This window comes from Saccopteryx leptura, chromosome 2 (genome assembly GCF_036850995.1).
Source record: "Saccopteryx leptura isolate mSacLep1 chromosome 2, mSacLep1_pri_phased_curated, whole genome shotgun sequence".
In the NCBI taxonomy this organism is placed as follows: domain Eukaryota; kingdom Metazoa; phylum Chordata; class Mammalia; order Chiroptera; family Emballonuridae; genus Saccopteryx; species Saccopteryx leptura.
The window spans coordinates 189,239,641-189,261,635 of record NC_089504.1 but is presented as its reverse complement, the minus strand read 5'-3'; the positions used below and the strand labels follow the sequence as shown (position 1 = coordinate 189,261,635).

The window sequence follows — 21,995 nt, the reverse complement described above, 5'->3', positions numbered from 1 at the left end:
ACATCTTGATTAAATTTATTCCCAGGTATTTTATTTTTTTTGAAGCAATTGTGAATTGGATTGTTTTCTTAGTTTCCCTTTCTGATAGGTCATTATTTGTGTATAAACGTACAACTCATTTCTGGATATTTATCTTGTATCCTGCCACTTTACTGAATTCATTTATCAGTTCTAGTAGTTTTTTGGTGGAATCTTTAGGGTTCTTTTATATATCATCTGCAAATAATGAAAGTTTACTTCTTTCTTTCCAATTTGGATATCTTGTTATTTCTTCTTGTCTAATTGTTATGGCTAGAACTTCCATTATTATGTTGAATAACAGTGGTGAAAGTGAACATTCTGTCTTGTTCCCAATCTTAAGGGAAATTTTTATAATTTTTGTCCATTGAGTATAATGTTGGCTCTGTGCTTCTCATATATGGCCATTATTGTGTTGAGGTATGTTCTTCCTACTCTGAGAGTTTTGTTTTTTTATTAATCAAAAATGGGTGCTGGATTTTATCAAATGCTTATTCTGCATCTGTTGATATGGTCATGTGGTTTTTATTCCTCATTTTGTTTATGTGGTATACCACATTTATTGATTTGTGGGTATTGTACCAACTTTGCATCTCCTGAGTAAATTCCACTCAATCATAATGTGTGATGTTTTTAATGTATTGCTGGATCTGGTTTGCTAAATTTTGGGGGGGATTTTAGCATCTATGTTCATCAAGGATAGTGGAGTATAATTTTCTTTCTTTGTAGAGTTTTTATCTGGTTTTGGAATTAAAATAATGCTGGCCTCGTGAAATGGTTCTGGGAGTCTTCTCTCCTTGAATTATTTGGAATAGTTTGCAAAGGACAGGTGTTCTTTAAAAAAAAAATTATTTAGACAATTAATTTTAATGGGGTGACATTGATCAGTTAGAGTCCATAGATTCAGAGAAAACATCTCCAGATCATTTTGACATTTGATTATGTTGTATACCCATCACCCAAAGTCAAATTGTCTTCCATCACCTTCTATTTGGTTTTCTTTATGCCCCTCCCCTCCCCTCACCCTTCCCTCCTTCCCCTCCCCCCGGTAACCATCACACTCTTGTCCATGTCCATGAGTCTCAATTTTGTGTCCCACCAAGTATGGAATCATACAGATCCTTAGTTTTTTCTGATTTACTTATTTCACTCAGTATAATGTTATCAAGGTCCATCCATGTTGTCGTAAATGATCCTATGTCATTATTTCTTATGGCTGAATAGTATTCCATAGTATATATGTACCACATCTTCTTTATACAATCATCTAATGAAAGGCTTTTTGGTTGTTTCTATGTCGTGGCCACTGTGAACAATGCTGCGATGAACATAGGGCTGCATGTGTCTTTATGTACCAATATTTTTGAGTTTTGGGGATATATACCCACGAGAGGGATTGCTGGATATATGATAGTTGTATTCTTAATTTTTTGAGGAACCACCATACTTTCTTCATAATGGTTGTACTACTTTACATTCCTACCAACAGTGAATGAGGGTTCCTTTTTCTCCACAGCCTCTCCAACACTTGTTATTACCTGTCTTGTTAATAATAGCTAATCTAACAGGTATGAGGTGGTATCTCATTGTAGTTTTCATTCGCATTTCTCTAATAGCTAATGAAGATAAGCATCTTTTCATATATCTGTTGGCCATTTGTATTTCTTCCTGGGAGAAGTGTCTGTTCATGTCCTCTTCCCATTTTTTTATTGGATTGTTTGCGTGTTTGTTGTTGAATTTTGTGAGTTCTTAGTTCTTCTTTGAATGTTTGAAAAAATTCACCTGTGAAGCCATCCAGTCCAGGACTTCTGTTTGTTGGGAATGTTTTGAATACTGCTTCAATTTTAATCATTATAATCTGATCTGCCTATTCAGTTTCTCTGATCCTTCCTGATTCACTTTTAGAAGATTGTACCTATGTTTCTAGGAATTTATCCATTTCATCCAGATTGTCTAGTAAGGAATAATATTTATTGGAATACAGTTTTCTCACTGCAAGTTTACTATACACAATATAATTGTAATGTTTTCTTATGTCCTCATTTTATAATTCTTGCATAGAGAAGTTACCGTATTCCATGATTTTGTATTTGGTATTATTATCAATTAAATAAGGTTTAATTTCTCATTCTGAATAGTATTAGTTCCATTTACCAATTTTAGATGGAATTCATGCTAATCCCTGGGATCCAATATACTCTAATATAGCTGAAGCATTAGAAATCTTGACACTCGAGTCCCAGATTTATTTTCATTCTAAGCCTACATAGTGTGATGAGTCCTAGAAGGTTTTAGTCAGGAGATCTGTTGTGATGCTTTTCCTCTTCTGGGACTAACTCAAGCCCCTTGGAAGCAATTTGAGGGTCAGGTAACTGGAAAAAATTTGCAACTGAGAATCCCATATTCACTCAACTTATTCACCAGTCAGAGCAAAAGAAAGATACTTGCACATGGACAAAAATTGGGAGAACATTCACATCTGAACTCCCTATCTAAGAAAAATATTTATTAAATGAATTTCATGCTTGAAAAATGAGTCATATATTTATAAGAGTAAAAGTATTTATAAAATACAAATTACTTTTAAAAATATGGTGAATCTAACAGTTTATTTTTATTCTCATAATTGGAGTAGATTCCTATATTTTACAAATATAATTTAGCAAGTCATTTTATATAGTCAAATATATTTATAATGGAATCATATTTCTGTTACCAGGACAAATGTATTATTTTGGACAGATTTTTCTTTTGAACAGAATCAAAAACCTATTTTTATGCTTTCATATTTCTGCAGTTAATTGCTTTGAATTTATGAAAATCCTAGTGATTTAGTTAGAATGATCCTGAGAATTGGAGTCAGTCTTAATTTTAGTCTATCATTTTCTAGTAAAGGCAAGCTTCTAAACTGCTTATTCCCTGGTTTTCTTTATCTTTGAAATATGAACCTTATTTTATAGGTTGTTAGCAGAATTAATAAAAACATAAACATGTCTTAACAGGTATTTATCATAAACATCAACCATCGAGGATCTTTCCTTAGGAATGGTAATCACCATTTTTTCAAGACAGTCATTATGAATGGGAGAAAGAGGGAGCTGCCATGGAGGGGATTTGTAGGAGACTTGAACAATACTGTTAATATTTCATTAGACATGGGCACACATTTTTTATATTTTTCTAAGTCTTCAATATTTTATATTTATTAACAGTTATCTTTCCTTATGAAATACATAACATTTTCTCATGAAATAACGAATAAGGTGTCCATTATTTTTCTGTCAAAGGACATTGCTTATTAGGATACTCTGAAATATATATTTCATAATTCTTAGTTTGCTTAATACGTGTTTGTGAGAATATCATTTTCTTCTTGCCAGTCTAGTTAATGTTATATTGTTTGTATGCAGAGGTCACAAACTGATTTAAGATTGAACCTGCCTCTTAGAAGTAGTGTTTGTTCCTCACAGTATTGGTTTTCATGATAACTTAAAGTCTCATAAAAAAATCAAGAAATTTTTTAACCCTGGACTTGCATCTCTGCCTGACGACAGGGAGTCTGTGCTGAGCAGCTGCTGCTTTCTTTGGCTGGGCCACATGTCCCTGAATTCTCCACCTTCTCAATGCTCCTTGATACGGATGTCAAATGTCATTTGCAGTTTATCATCATAACTATTTATATTAACTGTTTGGCCCCTATAGGCAGTTTTGTTTATAACTTTTAAAGAAATTATATTCAATAGATGTCACAGTCTTCTATTGATATTTTGCTGTGATATTTTAACTTGATGTCACATATTTTTAGTACTTTATAATACACTTTCTCTACAAATATATGACATAAAGTCTTCTTTCTTTTGGTCAGTTCCTCCTCCTCTGGCATCCAAACATTATCAATTAAATATTTCTCACATCTATTCCTGTTCAAACTTACCGCTACTGCTCCACCTCAGACCCTCATTGTCTCCTGCCCAGAATTCTTTAATTGCTTCCTCACTGTGCTCCTTGCCTCAGGTCACATTCATCTCAGTCCAGCCTCAAGTGTATTGCTAGGATGATGAATCAAAGTTCAAATCTCATCTTATCACCCTGCTGTTTCAAATTCTTCTAAGTCACTCTATCTTCTATGGCACGGGTCAGCAAACTTTTTCTTAAAGGTCCAGATGGTAAATATTTTAGGCTTTGCTAGCATAAGTTTCTTGCCACAAATGATTGACTCTGCTATTGTTGAGTTGAGCACAAAAGCCACAATAGAGAACATATAAATAGATGGGCATGGCTGTATTCCAATAAACCTTATTTATGAGACCAGCCCCTGGTCTAGGGTGATAGTGTGGTGTAAAGCCAGTAGCCACGGCCACCATCACAGTCACCTGGCCAATGCAGGTTCGCATTTGATTCAGACAGACGGTAATGAAACAACAGAGCCACGAACTGGTGGCCCATTAGCTTTAATCCTAGCTTGCATCTAGCGGGCAAGTAAAAATACACACTGGACTCCAAATCCCACTTATTCAATGCTCACAAAGCTACTGGTTTATCTGAGTTTCCTAGAATCAAAGGTTTCTACCTCATCAGCCTCATTCTCCTCTGTTCCCCATCTCCTTCTCTCTGCACAAACTGGCTTCTCCTTCAGCACTCCACCATCTTGGCTGCTTCTCCTCTCCTCCACGTGGCCATTCTCTGCTCTCTCCTCTAATGCTAATCTCAGGAACTGAGAGAGAGCAAACTCTCGATTTGCCCCCATTTTATAGTGTAGAAATCAAAACCTTTAATCCAATATACAAATAAGGAAGTCTCTGATACAAAGTCACTTATCTGAGGCATGATGGGATTCCTCATGAGAGTGCACCACCCCACATCATGCAATCAGTCAAGGGTGTGGGGAAAAGCTTAGTCTTAAAACTAAGCCTTAGGTTATAACAACCTCGCCTGCTTACTGCCTGTCCCCCACACCCAATGCAAACTATAAGCGAGCAAACATATAATATATATCATTTTAAAAACTTATTTGACCAACATTCCATCCCTTTTGCTCGCTTCACAAACTAAAGCACAGATATTCCTGCACAAGGAAATGAGGCACATTACACAAATTACATGACAAATCATACAATTTCAACAATTACAAGGGTACATTTCACCAGTCTCTGAGTACTTTGCCAAAAGTGCAAAATGTCCTTGGCCTTCTTTCTAGCCATGGGAAAAGCTTGCCAGGGCAGGGGAAGGGCCTCCAGCAAAGCTACCCCCCACCCCCATCAGGGTATTTCACATTGTCCAAAATCCGTAAATCCATCCAACAAAGGAGCCAGTGCCCACTCCAGTCGTAATCCAGGAAATCAGTCCAAGCACATGGGGCCTCAGCCACCCCCCTCATTCCTGTCATCCTGGCAGGTCTTACACTGTCCCAAAGGGGAGCATGTGGCAATGGCAGTCAGCATTTCCATCTGTGCTCTAGAGAGCATGATGGCATTTACCCCTATGTCCCAAAATTACAGACTTACCAGGGCAAAGCAGGTACTCTTTGCTGCCAGGCTCTCACCTTCTGAAGACTGAGGATCACAACTCCAGCCCGATTTTCCTCATCCTCCAAAGAGGAACTGAAAACATCAGCTCCTGCTGCCAGAATTGAGCCCCAGGCTACCGCCTTCTGCTCAGCAGGTCTTGTACCCCCAGCTCTGGTCTCAGCCCCAGCCTCCCACAACTGCTGACTTTCTACAATGTGCAGGGCAAGCTGCAACTCATGAACCTGTGATTCCTTCTCCAGCAGCTGCTCCATTTCCAAGCGAATCTCACGAACCTGGTCGGCCTCCTTTGGTGCTTGGTTCAGCTCCAGGGTGGACATCTCTTTCTTCCATGTTTGCTCCAGCTCCTTCCACTGCTCTCGGTTTTTAGGTCTTGGGCAGCCTCTTCCACAGAGCTCTCAGTTTCCTCATGTATGGCTGTAAAAGTCAGCCAGCCTATGGTCCCCAAAAGGACAGCCATGGGGAACCATAACAGCAGCCAGTCCTCTACTTCACCTCTCAAAGGGGGTTGTGGTTCCATGCCGATTTGTATCGAATCCTGTCACAGACTACGTCAAATGTAAAGCCAGTAGCCACGGTCACCATCACAGCCGCCTGGCCAATGCAGGTTCGCATTTGATTCAGACAGATGGTAATGAAACAACAGAGCCATGAACTGGTAGGCCATTAGCTTTAACCTTAGCTTGCATCCGGCGGGCAAGTAGAAACACACACTGGGCTCCAAAACCCACTCATTCAGTGCTCACAAAGCTACTGGCTTATCTGAGTTTCCTAGAATCAAAGGTTTCTACCTCACCAGCCTCATTCACCTTTGTTCCCCATCTCCTTCTCTCTACACAAACTCTGCACTAACTGACTTCTCCTTCAGCACTCTGCCATCTTGGCTGCCTCTCCTCTCCTCCACGTGGCCTTTCTCTGCTCTTCAACCTGCTCTCTCCTCTAATGCTAATCTCAGGAACCCAGAGAGAGCAAGCTCCCTGTCTTTCCCACTTTATATTGTAGAAATCAAAACCTTTAATCCAATATACAAACAAGGAAGTCTCTGATACAAAGTCACTTATCTGAGGCATAATGGGATTCCTCATGAGAGTGCACCCCGCATCATGCAATCTGTCAAGGGTGTGGGCAAAAGCTTAGTCTTAATACTAAGCCTTAGGCTATAACGACCCGGCCTGTTTACAGCCTGTCCCCCACACCCAATACAAACTATAAGCGAGCAAACATATATATCATATTTACAAACTTATTTGACCAACATGTGTTAACTCCTGTTCTTTGATATGAAAGGCTCTTCCTGTCTATCTCATCTACCACTCTCCCATCCTGTTTCTTGCAGTTTATTCAAAAGCATCATTCATATTCTTAAATTTTTCTGACCATAGCACATTTCTATAACCAATTAATGAATTCTTTTTATCTAAGCCGTTTTTGCACAAATAGTGAAATATTCTAATATATTTTGTAAAATATTCTCAAATGATGGTCTCTTATGTAAACATGAGGTTGTTCAGACACTGGCTGACATCTTTGTAAATGTATTGTAAAATTTAAGTATTAAAAACAACTTTTTCTAATGATTTTGTGAGTGAGAGAGAAAGAGGGTTAGGGAGAGAGAGGGAGGAGAGAGATGAGAAGCATCAACTCATAGTTGTTTCACTAGTTATTAATTGATTGTTTCTCATACATGCCTTGACTGAGGGACTCCAGCTGAGCCAGTGACCCCTTGCTCAAGCCAGTGACCTTGGACTTCAAGCTGATGACTCTGTGCTCAAACTAGTAGGCCTGAGCTCAAGCTGACGACCTTGGGTTTTGAACCAGGGACCTCTGCATTCTGGCTCAACACTCTATCCACTGCGCCACCACTTGTCTGTCTAAAAACAACTTTTTACAGGTGTTTTATAAAAATAGCCTTGATGCAATCCATTTTATAATTTGAATACTATTAACACATCCAAAAATCTCAAAGTAAGGTCACTGTTAGGAAAGTACTTCAGTTTCAACTTTATCAATTGTACTGAATCAAGGATTCCTGAGAGAGCAATTTTAGGTTATTAGGAATTGAAAGCATGGAGCTCATATTGTGCCCTATCTTCATGATAATTTCCCCTTGCCAGTACAGTTAAAGAAACAGAAAATATTTGGTCTTAGGATATGATTTGCCTGAAATATTGGACTTTAAGTTGCTGTTTGAATTCTAATATGGTCACTTCACATGTTTTCATATGCAGAGAAATAGCAGTTCTTGAGAATATACATTGTTAAATTGGTGGATTTTGCCTGATTATTAGGTTTTAGTTATTTAAGCTATTGCTGATCATTACAATGTTGGGGAGTAAACAAAAGCTTTTCTAGTAAAAAAAGAAAAAACTTAGTTCTTGTATCATGTTAATGTAAAGTATGACTCCATTACTAAGGTAAGTGAGCAGATTGGTAGAGCTGCTGTGATGGAATTTTGCTAAGTTGTAGATGTGTGTTAATATTGATTATGATAAAGTTCTGTAAGTTTTCTGATAGTCAAATAACAATGCGTTAATATACATCTTTGTCTATTAAAACTGACCTGTAAATGTCTTTTATGGTTGATTTTTAGCCACCAGCTGAACAGGCCAAAGCCAGACTACAGCTGGTTCTTGAAGCTGCTGGTAAGTACTGATAATTAACTTAATTTCAGTGAAAAAGCTTGAAGTAAATTCTAGCATGTTTACAGATGGGTCAAAAAGAAAAACAATTTCATGTAAGCTCAAAAATTTATGAGATCTAGATTGCATGTATGGTCATATTTTACCTTAAATATTTATTGCTGTAGTAAAATACTGAAAAGTCATTCTCTACCTTTTTGTTTATGAAATTGGCTTGTTTTAATTTTGATTCAGTTCAATTTATTGATCTTTGTCTTTAATGGATGGTACTTTTGGTAGCATGATTAAGAACTTTTGCCTTACCTCACATAATGAAGATTTTCTTCTAAAAGTTTTATATTTTTACATTTTAGATTTAAGATTATGTTTTTGTTTTTGTTTTTTTTTTTTTTTTTACAGAGTCAGAGAGTGGGATAGACAGGGACAGACAGACAGAAACGGAGAAATGAGAAGCATCAATCATTAGTTTTTCATTGCATGTTGCAATACCTTAGTTGTTCATTGATTGCTTTCTCATACGTGCCTTGACCACGGGCCTTCAGCAGACCCAGTAACCCCTTGCTTGAGCCAGCGACCTTGCGCTCAAGCTGGTGAGCTTTTGCTCAAACCAGATGAGCCCTCTCTCAAGCTGGCGACCTCGGGGTCTCAAACCTGGGTCTTCCGCATCCCAGTCTGATGCTCTATCCACTGCTCCACCGCCCAGTCAGGCAAGATTTTGTTCTATTTTAATTTTATTTTGTATGAGATGTAACAGATTGATGTGTTCACTGAATCAAAGGAAACACAGTAAATGCCATTTTAAAATTCCTCCAATTACATTCTACTAATTAATTGGTATGTTTGTTCTGGATACCATTTAGTCTTTAAATACTATATGTTTTATTTCTCAATGACATAATGCTGTGACCTTGATTTTAGATAGCATATCCAGATTCATGTAGACATTAAATAATTTACCTTTTAAAAAATATAAAGATCCATGTCATTTATTCTGAGTACTAATATTTTACTCTGAATCTTATTGTGCTTTTCAAAAATGTACATAACTGACTCAGATAATAAGTTGTCAGGATCAAGTATGAAGTAGGGTTAGAATAATATCCCCAAGGTAGTACATATTTTTCAGGTTTACTTTTTAAAGATCCGTAAAGAATTTATCATTTCCAGTTGTAAAAAGGGAATTAGGTTTTACCATCAAAAGTAATTTGAGACTACCAAATGACAGCAGTTGTATTTTTGTATTCCTTGATTGAGAAAAATATATGTGTGCGCATGATTTAAGGATATCTTACATTTGCTCCTTGCATTCTGACACAAAATGTTTACAGTCTAAAGATTGGGAACACCAGTGTAAATTTTACACTAGTTTCATAAATCAGTAACAGAAGTTACTTACCACATAGAGGGATAAAAATTGCTAAGTACCGTATTTTGACTATGAGTCTCTATACCACTTCTGTGTTACTTTAAATGTCTCTTATATTTTATGTATTAACTTTACTTGTTTTATCTTTAGTTATGTAGAAAACATGATGCATTAAAATTTTGCTTGCTATAGAATTTTGTACTACAAGATGAAGCTAGTTAGTTTGACTATTATTTACATGATATACCAGTGGTCCCCAACCTTTTTTGGGCCCCGGACCGGTTTAATGTCAGAAAATATTTTCATGGACTGGCCTTTAGGTTGGGATGGATAAATGCACAAAATAAAATTATGCAACCAGTGTAAAAACTGTGATATTTTTAAATATATATAATTGTTGAACTTATGATATTTATTGGGCTAAGTTAAATGAGGAACGAGCATGTCCTCATTATTCAGGCTATATTTAAATTTGTTATTCTGATAACGTTTCATGTCTGACATCAATATGTAATATGATAGGTTCAGGCTCACTACCAATCATGAACCTATGACAATAAAAATAAACATGAATCCACTGTGTACTCCTATGCAACTTTATTAGAAGCATCCTCTTAACATTGCACCAGCAACATAACATGAGTAACATCCTCTCTGCCTCCAAACACTTTCCAGTCGCTATGGTAACATTTAAACATGCCTTAAAAATAAGATACAACACAAAAACAAATTTAAAGTGCATGAAAAATATAACTCACCATTGTTATGAATATTATAAGTTAAGGGTTATTTATTTTAATGTTTATATAGAATAAGATATAGTAGTCTATCTCTCAACAACCATAACACTAAATCAGTGGGAGCCCTGAGCTTGTTTCTCTGCAACGAGATGGTCCCATCTAGGGATAATGGGAGACAATGACACCCTAAGTGTGTTGCTTATGTCCAGTCTATTCCGTAATTTTGTTTTGGTTGCTATCACTGCAGAAAATCCCGCTTCACACAAATAGGATGTCAGAAATGGCAACAGGGTTTTTAGTGCTTTTGTGGTGATCACGGGGTAGGTATTCTTTCTGCCATGACTTCAATCCAGAATACCGGCAGAGTTGTAGTCTCGAACATATTTTTAAGGCCTCTGTCATTTGTGATCTCTAGTAGTTGATCCTCTTCTTGCATAGACACACTGGATTCACCTGGTTTGTTGACAAATGGATCATGGATCCATTCCTTGGCAATTCGTGGGTCTTTTGTGGTTGGGAAGTAGTGTTCAAACTCTTTTAAAAGCAAATACAGGTGATCATGCACCAGCTGGGACAATGAAGGCTTGGGCTCAGTCTCTTCCAAAATTCCCGCGAATGTTTGAAACATGTTAAATATACCCCTGTTCAGGCATCGTCCCAGAAATCCAGTTTGGCTTTAAATGCAGCTACTTTATCTGCCAACTTGAAGACAGTTGTCATTTTCCCCTGAAGTGACCGATTGAGTTCATTGAGGAGGTTAAATATGTCACACAAGTAAGCAAGTTTTGCCACCCATTCCTCGTTACTGAAATGTGCTGCTAGCGGTGACTTTTTTTCTGAGAGAAATCTCTGCAGCGGCTCTTGTAATTCAAACACTCTAGCCAGGGACCTCCCTCGGGATAACCATCTTATTTCTGTGTATAAGAGAAGGTGTCTGTGCTCCGCGTTCATTTCCTCACAAAGTTGCTCGAACAGGCGCAAGTGAAGGGCGTGTGCTTTGATGTGGTTAATAACTTTAACGACATCATTCAATACGCTGTTAAGTTCCAGTGGTATATTTCGGCTAGCAAGCATTTTCCTGTGAATGACACAATGCATATACTCGCATTCAGGTGCAACCTCCTTAATCCGAGTAGTTAAACCAGACATCCTTTCAATCATGTCAGCAGCTCCATCTGTGCATATGCCAACACAAAAAACTGTGCATTGCATTTTCCTGATATATAGTCATCCAGCTATTTATTTATTTATTTATTTTAATTTTTAAATTCATTTTAGCTATTTATTTATTTATTTTAATTTTTAAAATTCATTTTAGAGAGGAGAGAGAAAGGGAGAGAGAGAGACAGAGAGGGAGAGAGAGAGGAGAGAGACAGAGAGAGAAGGTGGGGAGGAGCTGGAAGCATCAACTCCCATATGTGCCTTGACCAGGCAAGCCCAGGGTTTCGAACCAGTGAACTCAGCGTTTCCAGGTTGACGCTTTATCCACTGCACCACCACAGGTCAGGCTCATCCAGCTATTTAAATAGTTCTGTAGCTGTGGTTTTGGTTGGCAATGATAGTGCACATTACATATCCTCATGCACATCCTCTTGATAAAGATAATGCACGTAAACAAGTAGCATTGCCTTGTTGTCAATATCTGTAGATTTGCCAACCTGGAGAGCGTACCGCGGTGATTTATTAATCCTTTCCAACAATTGTGATTCAATGTCCTCTGCTATTTCCTTAATGCGCCGTGTGAAGGTGGTAGCCGAAAGAGGCATCTGTGCTATCTTATCTTTTTAACCGCAGCCTCTCCTAGAAATTCACGACAAATGTCTTTAGTGGCTGGAAGGATCAATTCTTCACCAATGGTGAATGGCTTCTTAGCCTTAGCAATACGACTAGCCACCAAATATGATGCTCTCAGTGCACTCGCATTTATTGATGTAGTGGCCACCAGTAATTGTTTCTGTCCTTCTTGTTCATGCTTTTTTTCTTTCAAAATACTCAGAAGGCTTGTCTTTTAAAGTAGGGTGCTTGGTCTCCAAGTGGCGAAGCAGTTTTGAAGGCTTCATTGCCTCATTACTTAACCAGTCGCCTCATATTATGCAGAGCGGCCTTGGTGCCTGAGAATCACCAGTTGCGATAAATCATTACTTCAAGTAGGACTCCTGGTATTGTCTGTTAAATGAAACCTTCTTTTTCTTTGAGGTTGTAGGGGTTTTTTTGTTTGTTTTTTTTTTTTGTATTTTTCTGAAGCTGGAAACGGGGAGAGACAGTCAGACAGACTCCCGCATGCGCCTGACCGGGATCCACCCGGCACGCCCACCAGGGGCGATGCTCTGCCCACCAGGAGGCGATGCTCTGCCCCTCCGGGGCATCGCTCTGTTGAGACCAGAGCCACTCTAGCGCCTGGGGCAGAGACCAAGGAGCCATCCCCAGTGCCCGGGCCATCTTTGCTCCAATGGAGCCTCGGCTGCGGGAGGGGAAGAGAGAGGCAGAGAGGAAGGAGAGGGGAAGGGGTGGAGAAGCAGATGGGCGCTTCTCCTGTGTACCCTGGCCGGAAATCGAACCCGGGACTCCTGCACGCCAGGCTGACGCTCTACCACTGAGCCAACCGGCCAGGGCCGAGGTTGTAGGTTCTTATTCTCTCTCCTCACTGGCCCTTTTCCACTTCGCAAAAAAACTTTCAATGGAATTTTGTTTTTCACTCATTTTGCTAGTTTATGGGTTTAATTTTAGCGGCAATGTATCATGTGACCGAGACAAGCATCAGGAGTGAGTCTTAGACAGATGTAACAGAGGGAATCTGGACATTTTTTAAAAATAAAACATTGTTCAGACTTAAGTATAAATAAAACGGAAATAATGTAAGTTATTTATTCTTTCTCTGCAGACTGGTACCAAATGGCCCACGGACCGGTACCAGTCTGCGGCCCAGGGATTGGGGACCACTGTGATATACATTCATTCTTGAGTGGCATTTTGCTTTGAAAAATCTTTTTAGTTCTTACTTTGAGTATTGACAAACTTGTTTTAAAGGAAAATACTTATGGTGCTTAGTACAGAAAATATTTGTTTTCATCAATACAACTATAAGAATTTTATTTCATAGTTTTATACAGTTTTCTTTTATTTCTTGATCTTTTAATATGATTTTCAAGCATATTATAAAACAAACCTGACAGTCCAGATCTCACAGTGTAGAACTTATTTTTATCAGTCACAATTTAAAAAATGTCATTAAGGATAAAATGCTAGGTTCTGTATATTTGAGAGACTTTCAAAATATTATGGCACTATTCAAATTAAAAAATGTATATTGACCTGGAGAAGCAAAGGACAGACCTTAGCAAAATGTAGCATTACTTAATTTCTTCTTATTGAGTTAATGTTTTTTCTAGCTTTTCCTTCTCAGTAACACCATGATATGCATCATGTTACAAATTGTATTTTGGTTATTTTAGATTATTTTCTTGAGGGTGGTCACTATAGAAATGAGTCTATGAGATTAGGGGGTATTAATCTTTAGAGCATTTTTTATACATTTTTGCTAAATTGTTTTACAAGAGAACTGTGCTTCTTTTCATTGCCACTGGTTAAGTAACCATTTTTACTAGACTTTGCTTGTTGATACCAGTTTTATGAATATATTGCTTCATAATATACTATGTTATATCCCTTTGGAAAATATTCAGTATTGCTTTTAATGAGAATTTGTGGCTTGGAGAGGGGAGACAGATGGATGACATATAGGGGAGGAGCATCTAAGCAATGTAGAACTTACGAAGTCCACTTCTGTTTCAGTGATGAACTTAACGTGTTCATTGTATTATTAAAAGTAAACAAATGAAGAGAGGAGAATAAAGTACTTTGATCTCAGTTTGGTAAGGAATGCAGTTCAAATCTTAGCCTAGTCCTAAAATTGAGGTAGGTGGATAGGAGGGCCTGATAATGCCCATTCATGACATTGGAGTTTACCTGAAGAGTTTCCAGGGAAAACACTTTTGACTTTTGGGGCCTTGAAATTGGATACAGGAAAAGACTTAGTTAGGGCTGTATGCAGGATTCTTGAGACAGGATTTATTTCAGCATTATAATTTCCATAATCGGGTTGATAGGGTTTGAATATAGAATCTTGCTGATTAGACTTAATCTTTTACTGTGGGTCCCAGTAGAAAGTTTTATATAAAACCAGTGAATTATTATTGACTTATTAGTGAATGTTAATAATATTGATATTACTAGTTTGTAAGTAAAGTTTATGTAGAACATTTGACAACTATTATTAGGGGTATGGCTTTGAAAAAGTAAAATAACATTAAGCAACAATAACAATAACCTTACTGTAGGGTGTCATGTTTATTGTACCAACATGATTTGAAATCAGATTTTATTATAATTATATTTTATATGCACTAAACTGTCACATTTTTATCCTTTGCTATGATAAATCTTCAGATTTAGGTAGAATCTTTTTTCAAGTTCATTGCTCAATTGCAATAGAAACCAAATATTATGTCTCTTTAATGTTTAAGGTTATATCAAACGTTGCTTTTTAAATCTTCAAATGGCCATAAGACACAGAAAGTTGCAAAATTGTATGAATTTTTAAAACTGAATCTAAGTTGTAACCTCAGCTAATGATTTATTCTATGATACTGAGTAAATCCAATTACAAACTGTGCCATGATTTTTCTTTCCTTTTTAAAAATAATTTTATCATCTTAAGATTCAATCCTTTGAAATTTTTCTTTGACTTCTGTATGGTCAATCATTCACCTAGAATTAATGACTCTTATTTTGAATATTTTTTATATTTATCCCTTTATCATCTTTCCACTGTTATCTCCTTAGTCAAGCAAACATTTCACCAAAGGCTAATCCATTTCCTCTTAATTGGTCTTTTGCTTCAGTTCTCCAGAGAGTTGGTAGTGAATAGTGGAAGGGTTCTCAGTCTGCTTCCTGCTCATTCTGTGACTTTGAGCAATTTGGTTAGCTAAAACAGGATTTTTTTTTATTTATTTTTTTTTTATTTCAGAGACAGAGCGAGAGTCAGAGAGAGGGATAGACAGGGACGGAAAGAGATGAGAAGCATCAAACATCAATTTTTCCTTGCAACACCTTAGTTGTTCATTGATTACTTTCTCATATGTGCCTTGACCGCGGGCCTTCAGCAGACCGAGTAACCCCTTGCTCGAGTCAGCGACCTTGGGTCCAAGCTGGTGAGCTTTTTGCTCACACCAGATGAGCCCGTGCTCAAGCTGGCGACCTCGGGGTCTCGAACCTGGGTCCTTCCACATCCCAGTCTGACGCTCTATCCACTGCGCCACCACCTGGTCGGGCTAAAACAGGATTTTTTAAAGTGGAGTATAACAGATATGTATATTTTCTAGTATTTACTATAGTTCTCTATTTTTTAAATATAATGTGTAGAGGTAAAATTTACATAATATAAAATTAACCATAATTGTTTAACATGTACAATTATGTGTGTATTTTATGTATGTATTTTAAATGGTATTAAGTGCATTCACAATGCTTTATAATCACCACCTCTATCTAGGGCTAAAACATTTGTATCATTCCAAAGTAAAACTGTCACTACCGTGTTTCCCTGAAAATAAGACAGTGTCATATTAATCTTTGCTCCTAAAACACGCTAGGTCTGTTTTTCAGGGGATGTCTTATTTTTCTGTGAACAAGAACTCACAGTTTTTGTTGAACAAAAAAATAAACATTTATTAATATACTGTAGTCATGTCATCACAAACATCAGCATAACCAGCCAAACTCAGAATTCCATCAAGAACTTCCTGTGACTATTTCCATGTACAACAATCTACCGTTTCCCCGAAAATAAGACAGTGTCTTATATTAATTTTTGCTCCTAAAGACGTACTAGGTCTTATTTTCCGGGGAGGCCTTATATTTCTAAGCTTGAAAAAAATTGCACTAGGTCTTATTTTCGGGGGATGTCTTATTTTCAGGGAAACAGGATATTAAGCAGTTTTCTCTCTACTCCCCAGGTTGGCCCTATTTCTCTATAAATTTATCTATTCTGGATATTTTTTATAAATAGAATCATAGAATGTGTGGCTTGTGTGTTTAGCTTCTTTTATTTAGCATGATGTTTGGAGGTACAGCAATGCTATAAAATGTGTCAGTGTTTTACTTCTGTTGATGGCTGAATAATATTCCATTGTATGTATATATACTATTTGTTTATTCATTTATATATTGATGGAAATTTGGATCATTTTCACCTTTTGGTTGTTGTGAATGGCAGTGCCATGAAATTTATATACAAGTACTTTTTTGAATACCTAGTTATAAATTGGGGGTATATGCCTAGATGTATAATTGTGGAGTCATTTGGTAATACTATGTTTAACTCTTTGAGAAGTTACCAAAATTTTTCACAGCAGTTGAATTACATTATTTTCTTACCAGCAGTATATGAGTGCAGGCCCCAAATGTCTCAGCTTCACTGTGTCGCACGTTTAAGTTACCTGTTTGAAAGTTAGAATAGGAATTTTTCTGCTTCATAATATCCTCATCTGTAAGGGAGAAGATAATAATTACTTTATAGGGTTGTTGTGAAGATAAATATTACAATATTATAATATGTAAAGTGCCCAATCCAGAACCTGGTAAATGGTAACCACCAGAAAAATGTCTATTTTTCATATTGCTTTTTGTGAAAACAACAGCTAGATGATTCTTTCTCAGCTACTATTTGATCATGCTATTCCTTTGCTCAAAATTATTCGTTGGCTCTCAGTAGCTTACAAAATCAATATTACACTTCTATGCTTAAGGTTTCAAGGTTCTGTAGGGTAGATCCACAGACTTTAATATCTTTATTTGTTATAATTCACTTCTGTACTCTTTCTCATTATTCTTTGAGTTACTCATGTTTTTTTCTACCTGAGATCTTTGCTCAGAATTTTCTCTTTTCTAGAAATATCTTCTTTCCTCTTCCCTTCTTCCTATATGGAGGATACATCTCAAATAAAATTTTCACATGATTTCCCTGACCATTTCAGCACATGATCTTTCTCTCCTCCTTTGAATTCTTTTTGTTCTTGTCCATACACACCATTTATGCTAATATTTACTCACATAGTGCTGATATATTTGATTTGTGAGTGCTAGACTTACTTTCCCAATGAAATGACAAACTTCTGAAGCTCGGGAACCATATCTAAAACTTTAAAATCTTTCTCAGCAGTTTTAAAAGTACCTGTCATTAGTGGTACTATACCAAATAGAATTCTAGCTATTCATATTTGGTGAATAAGTCATTGTAGAGAAACAAATGATCTGGATAATTGAAAATTGAACCTTTCAATGGTGATGTGCTCATTTTAATCACTATTTGATGAATTTTAAAGTAAATGTATGAAAAGGTTTTCTGGCTTCAAATATGAAAGATATATAACAATCTGATTTTTTTATCTTAAATTTTCAGGTAGTGTATGACAAAAAAGATAATAAAACATGATTATCACAGGAGAGAAAGAAGGAATAAGAAGCTTAAAGACTTGTTTCTGTCTCTTTTGTTCTTACTGTTGTTTGACATTTTAGCACCTTTCCAAACATTATTTTGGTTTCCACAGAAACAATATTATATTATGCCAAGTATGCTCATAGGTTAGAAGAATTTAGAGGAGAGATATTTTTCAAAACAAATATTCGTTAGCACAAAAAGATGACACTTTTTACAGTATATGTAGTTTTGAGATATGTTTTTTCTAAAATCTCCTTAACGTTGTACTTTCCATAAAATTACTGACATATGCAGCCTTTAAAATTATATTATTTTTAGTGCATGTATGGTAAATCACCTTTATCATAAAACTTCTGTAATATTTTATTTTCTGAGTTATGTCTACAACCCTTTTGTATTATGCTTTATAGTTTTCAAAGCACTTCTATAAATCTTTTATCATTTGACACACATCACTGCGTGGAGAGCTAATTAGCTTCATTTTACAAATATCCTGAAAGCATAAATGACTTATAAGAGATCACATAGCTAATAAGTGGCAGAACCAGTATTCAAATCCAATGATTTCTGACTCTTGAGCTATTTCTATTCATGTGTTAAATCCCTGAGTATGTTGGGCAGAAAGAAGGGTGATCAGAAAATATTACCAAATATAGACCCTGGAGTTTTATTTTTTAGGTGTATAATTCTGCAGTTATCTTACAATAAAATAATTACTATCTTCAATCAAGCCTTTGATTCTGAAGTGAGTTTTTTCTAATTGATAATGGAAAAGGATTAAAGTTTCAGTTAAAAAAATGTTCTTTTTCTTAACTGTTACAGTGCTCATAATAGTTACATTTTGATAACTTTAAATAATCTAGGGTGATGGTTTATGACTTCTAGTGTTTTTGTCACCAACCTAACTAATGACCTGCATTTCAGAGACCCTTGCTAGGATAGAAGCTGATTAAGTATTGTTAAAAACACAGATGAGGGGCACACCCTCACACGTTATATCCAGGTAGGAAGCCATGCTTAGAAATAAGCCATAAGTGCCTCGCTCCCATCTTCTGCAGCAGAATAAACTACTTAGATTTTATTTTAAGTAGTTACCTATTGAACACCTAAAAGCCAGGTCCTGACCTTTTCTCCTCATAGCTATGTGATACAGAAGTCTCAGTACTACCTAAAGTTCAATCTAACTATAAATATTTGTGATTCTGAACACTACAAATGAGATTGCTATGATAATGCTGTACTATTTCCAGGGAGCATAGAAAGCCATTCTCTTACCCTGATTTAAAGCTGAGAGTAGTTTTGCTCTCTAAGTCTCTAACCACTGATATGTGGGTCCAAGAAATATCCTGATTTATTGCGAAACAGGCTTTAATGTAGGACAAACCTAAAAACCAGAGCAAGTGATTGAAAAATTAACTTCTGGTTTTTATAAATAAGTAGTTTTCAGACTTCTTTTTTCTTCATGTAGTCTTCTGCTTGATTGTGTATTGGCAATCTTGATTCATACCCAGCTTCACTGACTAACCTTGTGAGCTTGGGCATGTCACTTCCCCTTTGCTCTGTTCCCCTTCCTCACCTGTGAGGTGGAGATATTAATAGTACATAACTAATGGTGCTGCAGTTAGGATGTTTAAATGAGTTAAGATATGCAAAACACTCAGAACGGTACCTACTACATAGTATGTTAGCAATGATTCTGAAAGGCTACATATTCTGGTGGTGCCATTTCCAGCTCCATTAGCTACTGATAAAGCCATGGGAAAGTTTTTAAAACTTGCTGAACATCATTTTTTCTTCCATTTATGAAATGGGCATAATAATAATGTGTATCTTTAAAAGTTTTTATGAGACCTAATTTTAATATGGTTTAATTTTAATAATAATGAGAGTTTTATGAGAGTTAATATAATAAAGTGTTTAGAACAGTACCTAACAGCAATGAAGTGTTCCATAGATATTAGCAAGTATGAGGAAGAGTAGCTTTTTATGGCATCACTGGAGTGGCTTTATGAGGTAGTGAAAGAAGAGATACTGAGCCACACATTCTCCTAACCCAGCATGCATATACAGTTAGAAGTTATCAAAAATTATGAATGCTTTTTAAAGGAAACAAATGAGTGAAATCTTAAATAGTTTAATCAACTTGGGCTTTGGTTAAAATCTTGTTGTTAGCAAATATGGTTTCTGCAAACTTCAGAAATTCTATATAAAAAATAATAGCTTTAATGCAAAATCAAATTGACAATGTTAACTTGACTTTCAGTTTTCAATTATGAACAAGGTTTTTGGCTTATGTTAAGTCAAAAAGATATAATATTGTTTCCTAAGGACTATCATTAAGTAACTTGCTTTTAAAAAGTATAAGTTCTTTTTGCATCAGTTACATGTTTATGTGTGAATGGCCATTATTTATTTATAGTAATATTTAGTAAGAAGAAAGCCATCAGCTAGAGTCTAACAATACCACAGCAACTTGCCATGTTTGAGCAGATGTTAAGCAGACAGTAGTTGAATGTTAATTTTGAGAGGCTGGTATGTTTAAGCCTAGCTGAAGTATGTTGCATGTGGGCTTTCTAGACTCGAGTACAATGCTGGATCTCTGGGGAGAATTTTAAAGCTAAACCTCTTTCTTTTGGGTCCTCTATATGGACTCTCTCAAGTCAGTATAAAGCAGATCATCCCTAGGCTAAAGCCCTTCAGCTTTTGTTATTGGGCTCTGTAGACCTGTAATTAGGCCTCCTGGCAGGCCGTGCAGGCCAGTTAATGGTCATATGGAGTTTCTGTGAGGCAGACTGGCTTTGTATAAATCCTGCGTAGGAATACGTTTATGGGTCACTTCCTACCAGGACCATGCTTTGTCCTTATGCCCTGCGGGCTGACAGGGAGCAGGTTCCCTTGACCATGGACTGTTCAGTTTGCACCTCAAAATCTACTCCACTAATCCCCAGTGTAAACAGAGGATTTAGAAGGGCTTCTGTCACTTACAGTTGCCAATTCACTTGGGTGTCTGTGAATTTATTTTCCCCCAGACTTCATTATTCAAAGACTGACAAGTGTATAAGATTTGGAGAGTTTTTATATATCAGATTTGCAGTTTCTTTTTCAGTGGTTTTAAAATCATTGTCAATTTTTTATCTAAAACAGAATTATTTTTTTATTGATCACCTTTTACTGTTTCTTAATTTAAGCCATTCAAGTGTTTTGAACGATAACCTTTTTCTTTAAGGAGAATTACAGGTCTGATTTTTTGTAAGAGTAATATAATACCATAAAAAATTTACCAAAAAGTGATTAATATAGATTTCAGATAGGTCAAGCAAATAATTAATTCAAAACTCTTCTATTTTATAGATTTTTATATTAAGTAAAAATTCTATTTTCTGTAACAAAACATTCCAAAGAGGAATATCAAATCAGTATATAAAATGCTTAATAAAATGTGCTTCATTAAATATTTAAATATTAAGTATTTCATTTATTGAGCATCTACTATGTGTAAACATTTCTATATTTTTTAATATATTACAAATATTTTAAATAATTGATCTATGTTTTCTAGCTGAACAAAATATTGGGATTTAAGAAAGCCATGAGATTTCCTCTGGGTTTTTTTTTATTTTTTTATTCGGTCTTTTACTTTATTATAGTTTTTGCTTTGTTGTTCAGATTGATTAAGATTTGATTCTGAAGTGTGTAAGTTCCGAGTATACTCCACAAAAAACAGTCACCTATCTTCCTGTGAGCCAGAGTTTCTTTTTGGGGAAAAGCAAGTGATGAATACTTTCCCCGGTCTCATCTACTAAATCAGTGCTCAGTATTTTGCATTTTGTGATGTAAATGTGCATTTTGTGATGGTTCATGACAGATGTGGCTGAAAAGACCACATACGTAGACTGTATGATTTTAGTCTGGTGGAACTAATAGGATCACTCATTACATTTTAGACCCTGGGGTTTCTTTTTTTCTTTCATAGTAATAAAAAAACAACTGTTTAAATAGAGTGTATCTTTTTATGTGTGAATACATCTCCTAAATTTACAGAGTTGATGGTAACACATCAGATAATCCTTTCTCTTTTTAAAAAAATTAATTTATGTTTATTTAATGTTTACTGTTATTTTTTATTGTTCTGTCATTCCATAAAAGTTAAGATTTTGTTCTATTTTATGAGGGTTATTTAGCAAGACTAAAAAATACATTTCTTAGAGA

The 21,995-nt window shown here is 36.1% G+C and overlaps 1 protein-coding gene across 3 annotated transcripts in view; it reads left to right on the top strand.

Moving 5' to 3' along the window:
• The window catches only part of RSRC1 (arginine and serine rich coiled-coil 1), a 559,643-nt gene that overhangs the window by 286,192 nt on the left and 251,456 nt on the right, over positions 1 to 21,995 (top strand). For all 3 annotated transcript variants that reach the window (XM_066369858.1, XM_066369856.1, XM_066369857.1), the window contains exon 6: positions 8,134 to 8,185. In XM_066369858.1, the coding sequence (XP_066225955.1) occupies positions 8,134 to 8,185 (52 nt within the window). The remainder of the gene's footprint in view (positions 1 to 8,133; positions 8,186 to 21,995) is intronic.